Raw genomic sequence first — 8777 nt, forward strand, 5'->3', positions numbered from 1 at the left:
TGATATTTCTGATCATGTTTGAAAGGAGCTTTGAGGCAGTTGGTTCTCAGAGGATGTGACCGTGTTGTTGTGTCCTCATGCAGAGTTTAATGATTGTTTCTGGCTAAATACGAAAACTATTATTTTTCCATATGAAACCCTCTGGAGTTTTAGATCTGATTTTGCTGCACATTAAATTTTGCCAGCTGCTTTACCAACAAGGAACATTTAACTTTACTGTCTACTGAAAATGTTCACAGTGTTTGTGTTGTTGTGAGCGTTAGTTCTTCATGGAAATAAGAGAGCTTGACCTGCTGGTTTTAGTTTTGATAATTGTGATCATGTGTGGAGGTCTCACTGTTATCATCCTCTTTAACTGCAAAGACAGATTCTTACCAAATGAAGGACCCATGTCTTAGATGCATCTATCCAGAGTTTTTAAATTCATAAAGCAAACAAACATTATAAACTCTTCTGTGCATTTAGAAAAAATGCAAGGTGGTGCAATAGATTGCAAAGTCATTGGAAAGATGCAATTAGACACAAATTCTTCAGGGGCAAGTGAAGATAAGATAAAAAAGTAGAGTTTCTGCTGAGTGTTGAGTTCAGTCAGAGGCTAAACACAAACACACACAAACTTCCACACACTCAGTTGTGTGTCTGTTGCTGGTTGCTATTTATTGCAGATTTGCACATTAACTTCCCATCGTTCAGGTTGGGCACTGGTAGATGGTTCACTTTCAGAAATTAGTCCAAAGTAGTTTTTATTCACTTTTAAATATTGAATCTATTCATCATAACTTGAGTTTCATTTTTTATTTAAGTTCTCTAAAGCTGAACTATGATTCATCTTAAAGGGTTTCAGAAATATTCACATGCAAAAAGTGGACTGCTGGATATTGAACTACCTTTAACTGAAAAAATTATATATTCATACATCTAAGTGTTAGATGATGTAAAGATGTGGGCACCAAGCCTCACTGTTTACTGCATTGTGTTTGTCCGGGTGAGAAAGACTCAAATGTCACAGACATGCTCACAGCACTGTGGCAGCACTTTCACTGCCCACAACGATACAAAAGGACCCATGAAAATCTCCTAATTACACACAAACACCCACATACATTTAAAAGCACGGAGCTTTGTCTGCAGCCTCCCACACACACACACACACACACACACACACACACACACACACACACACACACACACACACACACACATACTGAACACACACTTACTCAGCTCTCAGTCCCAGGCTGTTACAGTCCTGTACAAAGGAAACAGAACTTTCTGCTGTAAAATTACTTTAATGTACATTTTCATTATTGTTGAAGCCAACATGTTTGGATTTGGAGCTCATTCAGAAACACATATCACTGACAATATGGACGGCTATAATCCAGCTATTGACCTTATTCTGAATGAGACATTATTTTGATTATGACATTGACATGAGTTTCTAAGAGTATTCCCATTTACATGGGACAGAGTAGGGTATATGTTGATGTCGCAAAATACTGTGAGAAGTTTTATTTTCCTTATTGTGAGATTTTTGAACAAAAACGATTTATGATATTACTGATACAGCGTCACTTACCCGCAAATGTTCAGATTGATGACAGTGGGCAGGTTTTATTCATCAGTCAAGACGGAATTATTTATTTTTTGACTGATGTGACAATTGTTTAATAATAATCTGTTGACTGAACTGAACCTGACTCAACAGAATCGAGGGGTTTCAAGTGTTACCTTGGTGCTCTTTTTCTAGGAATGCTCTTTAGTCTTTAAGACAGTTCCCTTCAATGTCACTTTTAGAGAAAATCTTTTCTTTATATATTATTAATTTATGAAAAATGTGCTGCTCCCCTCACCTATCTGCTTTGTCTTTCTCCATCTTCTCCATCTCTCTTCCCTTCATCTTTCTCATTTCTATCCCATCTCTCACCTGTCTGACATCACTGCTCACTCTCTCTCTTTTCCTTGATATCATCCCATCTCCTCTCCCCTGCATCCTCCTCCCTCACCCTTTCTTCAGGTTTGTCAAAGTCCTTCCCCCTGGACAACTCCTTGTTCGACAGCTGGCTCGCCCAGTCGGTTCAGATCACCGCTGATGACATGCTGAGCCAGTGGGCTCTGGGTGCCCAGCACGGGGACAAGAGCGGCAGCCTGCTCTCCGACCAGGTAGGGCTTCAGTGGCAGGAGGCCTGGAGGATGATGAATTAGCTATTATGTTATGATCCTGATACACAGTGACAGATTTTTGACTTTTTCAATATTTTAAAAAGTGGTCAACAAGTTTGGTTCGGCTCCAGTAGAAGTAGAGGATCAGAATAGTTAACAAGAATCATATTGGATGTGTTCTGGCTCTTGGCGATGATTGAAGCAAAAGGCTAAAACCAGCAGCAGCAGCAGCAGCAGCAGCAAACGCTCTGTCACCTCTTGAAGTGAATCTGAGTCACAAACATAATGTCAGGAGCCAACTATCCTGCCCACAGACCTGACTGACATGGACGTCCAAAGTTACATAAAGTTGTTGGTCCAAAAGTTGTTCTCAGTCTAGGAAAGGGGCAAAATCTCTACAACACTGATATGTGTAAAAGTAGAAAGAATGTGAAGGCGAGGTGTTTTTTTCAAAAAGTAACTGCAGCAAACAGATATTACACACTAAGTCTTCAAATGTCAATGCACCGTTTTTATGTTATCAACTTAGAAAATAGAAAAAAACAAAACAAACGTCAGTACTTTGTGAGCTTTTCCATCAAGGCTCATTGATCCAGCAGCCAGTGCAGCATTGGAGCACAGTATTGATGTATCAGGTATTCAATTTCTAATGTAAACCCGGCTGAAGAATTTAATATGAGTGTTTTGTAACAAAGTTTTGAGCCATTTGCCCTGTGATGTCAAAAAAGGCAGTAAGCTACCACAGGCACGTCCTTTTTTTGTTGCAGTACATTAGTAAGTATAATGAAGTACTACAAGAGCCACAAAATGACAGAGAAAGATTACGGCTCCAAAGTCATTACCTTTTATGTAGAATTATTAAATCCTGTGTCACCACCTTTAGATTGGATCTCATAAGGTTGACACAATAACAACGTTTTTGACATTGATACGATACAAGTACAAACAATTATACTCAATAGATAAAAAGAAAAAGGTTCTGTTGTGCATTATTGTTCATGTAATTATTTTCTTTGAAGCAATACATATTTATTTATTTCGTGAATTAACCAGTACAAGGAATGAATGCACAAAAAAACTGTCTAGAGCATTATGTAAAAAGTTGAGGATCAGTTGATTTTCCTCTGTGCTCTTTCTTTAATGCAGCCTAGTGTTAAAAGTGATTCTAGATCTGCTTTGGCACTTTTCAAAACTGTCGACAGAGAGTGCATCGTGGTATCAAAGTATCTATACTTTTGTCAACCCTTGATCTTTACATGGAGGTTGGTGTTGTGTGTGAGATCTGCTCCGTTGTTTGTCGATAAGTTGGAAGCGAGAGCTGCTGGTCAGAGCGGAGCTGCACTGTGGCTGACCCGCTGTTCTCCTCAGGAATTTGTTCTGTTTGTGTATCGATTGGCAGGAGGCTCCGACCACATTACATGACATAACTCCCATTGTTTGGAAGTGTGTCACAGAACAAAAAACAAACCAGAATCAGGAACATGGTCATTTTTCAGTAAAGCAGACAGAGATGTTGATACTTGATATGCTTAAAAGACAATCTGCAAAAATAAACAGAGCTTCAATTTATCACAGACAATTATCAAATGCTACAGGTTTTATTTATGTTTTCTTGTCACATAGTATTAAACCACTTTTTATGAGATATTCATATCACTCAACAAATGTGGCATTAATTCCTCATATGTGAGTTTGTGGGTAATTCCTGTTCCAAAATATTACAGATAAGAATTTGATCTTTTAAATGAGAAATCCCAGCAACGTGCACATTTTATTTGATCTATGAGCAATTTTTTCCAAAGCAATACATGTATTATTGAGTCTTTAAAACTGAACTGATTTAGCTGTTTTCTTCTCATCTTCCTCACTCTGATCCATTCTCCTTTTTATTCATCTCATCACATCTCCCCCATCTTCAATGCATTTCCATCTTTCCATACATCACCTCTCATATTTTCCCCCTCTCATGCAGCTCCTGCAGGGCGAGGAGAGCCTATTAAACCTTATGATGGAGAACTCCATGCAGTCCACCTGGAAAACTCCCCAGCTGGGCCGCAAACGGGGAACCAACAAGCCCCGTGCTCGTGGACAACTTCCCGCCCCCGCGCAGCCGCAGACGCCCCTCTCGGCGGCAGCCATCTCCACCGCCAGCAGCCCCTCCACTGCAAAAAGCCTCCGGGTGAGCGTGGCGGAGGATAATCCTAGCCTTGTGAGCCGGAGAGGGGAGAGGTCCAAGGGTTCCTCCAAGGCACTGCACCACCACCACCTTCATCACCATCACCACACCAGGAGCTCTGACCTGCAGGGGGACCCACCACCACAGCCACCCATCTCCAAAATGGATTCCTGTCACATCTCGGAGGACCCCGGCCCCTGGGACAGCATCGCCGCGGGGAATGATGTCGCATCAGGAGCTGGAGCTGTTTTCCCTACGGGTTCATCTCCACTTCCAGCCTCCAGCCCCGGGCTCACGGTTCCTGACACAGGGGCTGTCCTTTGTGGGAGGGCTCCTCGGCTCCGTCTGCCCCGCCACGGCAAATCAAGAGGCAGGGGCGTCAACGGAGGTGGAGGCGTAGAGGCACTGGAGTCCATTGAACTGCCGCTCAGGGACACGTCCTTGCTGGATGCCACCGAGACTGATGGGTACTTCTCTGACGGCGAGCAGAGCGATTCGGACACACGCTCTGGCGGACGCAAACTCCGCTTGCCACAGTTGCATTCTGGGAACGAGGACCTGTTGAGAAGGAGCGTGCTGGCATCTTAAAGAACTGAGACTTAAATCAACACACACACAAACACACAGTTACCCGAGTCCCGCTGGCTAATTGTTTCTCCATCTGTGCCCAGTGTGCCGTCATCAAAACATGGCTGGATGGCTTCATTCAACCAAATCCCGGTCACATCTACCAATCAGAAAATCTCTTCAGCTCACCTGCTTTGTTTTTTGGGGGGAAATTTGAATGTAGCTGTTTGCCTGACGTACATTAGAGCTTCTCCACTGGACCATAGTTTGTTGTTCGATAACCATAAGATGCGACATATTCAACAAATAGGAAACAAAAATTACATTCAGTCATTTTGTTTCTGGGTGTTGAAGTACCCTGTTCTGGCCTCATGTCTGTGGAATCTGTCCAAACAAACACTTTGGGGCATTATTATTAATTGTTATTATTCAAGCTGGTTTCAGGGTCTCCATCTTGTTTGGTCTTTTATGGCCTGAGAAACATCCTACAAGTCCTTGTTGGGGACAATGGAGACAATTTCACACCAGACTTGTGTGTGTGATGGTGACACCAGACAACACGTATCCAACCTTGAAAAGCACAACTAGCTTGTCATCAGAGCTGTATTTTAAGCATTCGTGTGGGTAATGGATGCTGCTTCAGGGTTGGGGTCAGTTCTCATCACAGCCACTCCGTTTCAAAAAGTAACTTTATAAGATTTCCCTCAAAATTTTCAGATTTCCAGGATTTGAATATTAAACAGATCGGCCTCAACCCTGGGTCTCATTCAGATCGCCACACGAAGACGCAAACACACAGATGCACACATACTGACACACAAACTTACTCAAAGCCAATCCCTTTGCTCACAGCACAGAAAATATTGGCTCTGACTTCTGTCGGCTGCTTTCAAATTCTTCCTGGTTCTGTGTTCATTTATTTTTTTTATTTCAGCCCGAATCTTTGGAGAAAAAAAAATCTTTGTAGAAACTCTGTGCCTTCTGTCGCTCGCCCTGTGCCCCCCCGCCCCTTCCCCCCGAAACCCCCAATTTCTCAATCAGTCAACCAAACAATCAATAGGTAGATCAATTTTTCAATCGGATTTGTAACAATCAAAACCAAAAGGTAATCCAGTCGGATTGGTTACCGAGCGTGGCCAGCTCCTTGTCACCTTAACAATTGCCTAGTGCCTGAACCGAGGATGTGAATGCAGCGTTTGCCATTAATCAACAAAGCGTCTGTGACAGTTATCAAAGCAGAGCCACAACTGTGCTATCGGTGCAAAGAGATGCCTACTGTTCTATGCCCCCACAACTAGATCACTGCAGGTCAGAGCCATCGATGAGCAGAGTTTGGCCCGGTTACAGATTCCCGATGTAAACCAAATGTTTAATGGATTGGAGGCAAAGCAAATTGTTATCAATGTGTTCTGACTCCTCTGCTAGAAGTCAGTAATTCGTCCTTTATTTAAATCACATGTGGAAAAATGCCAAATTTTGAGGAAAATATAAATCAGGAGCAGAAACAAACAAAACTGGAGAAAACATAGATTTAACTCAACGTAAGCTTTCTTGAAGTTTTCATCCACATCACACAGTCTTGAAAAGTAGGAACTAATCTTAGCATCTACAAAATCGACCTTTGTCTCATTCATAAACTGATAAGTTAACACGGGCATCCAGGCTTCAAACTGCAGCTTCCAGGCATCAAGAGAAACAAATGATACTTCAGTGATTTATCTTCTTGATGTAGTACGATGCCCAAAACTGACTCATTCAACGTTGCCTCCACTGACGTCTGCCGTGGCCACGCTCTCGTCACCGATGGCTCTGCTGCACCTTCTCCTCCTGTTCGCCGAACGATGACAATGTAATGATCAGCTTCAGAAGCCTGCGCTCTTATGTTCAGAAATTTAGTTCTTTGTAAATTAGTTTCTTTTTTTTTCTTTTTTTTTTTTTATAGGTTTTTGTTGTTCTCTCAGAGAGTTGTATTTTGTACTTAAGCAGTCCATGGTATTTCTCAGGGGTTAAAAACAACTTTTAAAAAGAAGAATTAAGGCTTAAAAAATGTATCGAAAAAGCGACGCAAGGCGAAGATACATATATATACATATTTTATAACATATACAATATATATATATATAGTGATGTGTATGTGTCTTGAAACTTCCTTATTTGGCAAGCTTCACTGTTTGAACTCCTACATGACTACTACTGAGCATGCTCCCTCTCTCAGTGTGACCATATGACCATCAGCCCTGGGTTTAATAGTCTCAACCAATAATCAAAGCTCATTTTAACTTCATTACCAGATGAGCGGGACATGTCGGATAACATTGGCTTGGTGGTCAACTACAAGATGGAACCGTGTAATTGCTTCTCTCGCTGTTCTCGCAGCGAAGACCCAAACTCATACGGGGCCAAATTGAGTGAAATCAGAAATCGAAAGGGCTGCTTTACCCAGGTCTGATGAACAGTTTAAATAGAGGTGCAGGTCCAATGTACTTCCTCTGTTGTTTTCTGTTTGGACACCTTCTCACCTGTCCTCTGAAGTGACCACGCCAAAGAACAGATCTGTGCATCAAAGCAGCACATATTGCATCTTATCTCCACAAACACACATGCACGTGCTCCGACTCTGGTTTTCAAGATGAAGAATGTTAGATAAGGATGTCAAGACAACTCTGCCAGCGCTCTCTGGGTCGGCTCGGGTTTTAATTCGGTTTCCTCGACCTGGTCCGCCCCAGGGTTTGAAACACTGAAGGCACGGTGTTGTGGTGTGAACCCTTTTACTGGCACTGTTGGTTCTGCTGCACCACCACCAATACACCTGACCTGGATTCTCCCATGTTCTGCGTTCACAGGGGGCTTCGCACAGGAAAAGCCCTTCACACCACAATGGGCCGCAATGGTTGCTGAAACACTCGCACGTTAAACACCCTTCAGAAAAAAGCCAAATGCTGCTGAACTGAACACACAACATACAGCTTACACACACACAGACACACAACCAGAGCTGGTATAACAGGGTTATAATGTACAAGATGAATAGTTTTTTATGTATATGTGGTCCTGACTGCATCAGGAAGTATGAGCTTACTCAGAGTGCAACGCCCCCTATCAGCAGGAGAGTATTACTACAGGTGACAGCGCAGTGTCCCTGTCTCCTTTGTCCTTCAGGTGTAGCCATCGCAGAAGATTCACACCGTTAGTCTGCCATTTTTCTCTTTTTCAACACAGATGCAGACACAAATCTGTAAAAGTCCTCCTCTGAGTTGCAGGGTTGGAAATTAAGTTTTGTCTAAAGCAAACAAATTTTTATAACGGCATGAATACAGGAACAGGTGGACGATTTTGAATTTCTGCGTTGGCTACCTCTATTACAATCCGCATGGAAACTGACCATAAAAATTACCGCTACAATGCTCGTGTTTGAAAAGCGAGGAAATGGTTTAGTGTCATTACGGCGCCACGTGGTCCTCCGCCAGGTGGTTAATACCGTTCTTGTGTTAATAGGACAGACAAATGTAATACTGGTCTCAATATTCAATGTTCAGAAGTAGCCTGACTTTGTAGACAAGGCCTCACATGTATGGCCTAGCACGTAGTAGCCAATGCCAAGGCTGCACAGTGCTGGCACAAAAGAAAAAAAAAAAAAAAAGACTTAATTTCCTCTGCAGAAATTTGTGTGGGTGGTTAGGTGAGTTAGACTTGCTGCTTCTCCAGATTCTCTCTTGTTTGAAAGTCAGAGAACAGCATCGTTGTACCTTCTCTGGCAAATTGCCGTTTAGATAATTGCAGCTCTGATTTTTCTTTTCCTAGATATTGTGCAGCCTTAGCAAACACAAACTGGTTATTATTCTGTATTTACAGTGTGGCTTCAATGCCCTCT

General features: G+C 42.3%; 1 protein-coding gene across 2 annotated transcripts in view; it reads left to right on the forward strand.

Moving 5' to 3' along the window:
- Window positions 1-7033, forward strand: part of jade2 (jade family PHD finger 2) — a 157952-nt gene extending 150919 nt beyond the window's left edge. For both annotated transcript variants that reach the window (XM_069510390.1, XM_020085390.2), the window contains 2 exons: window positions 2018-2163; window positions 4136-7033. In XM_069510390.1, coding sequence (XP_069366491.1) covers window positions 2018-2163; window positions 4136-4927 — 938 coding nt within the window. In that variant the 3' untranslated portion in view covers window positions 4928-7033. The remainder of the gene's footprint in view (window positions 1-2017; window positions 2164-4135) is intronic.
- Window positions 7034-8777: the final 1744 nt, after the last annotated feature.

Source organism: Paralichthys olivaceus, chromosome 15 (genome assembly GCF_024713975.1).
Source record: "Paralichthys olivaceus isolate ysfri-2021 chromosome 15, ASM2471397v2, whole genome shotgun sequence".
In the NCBI taxonomy this organism is placed as follows: domain Eukaryota; kingdom Metazoa; phylum Chordata; class Actinopteri; order Pleuronectiformes; family Paralichthyidae; genus Paralichthys; species Paralichthys olivaceus.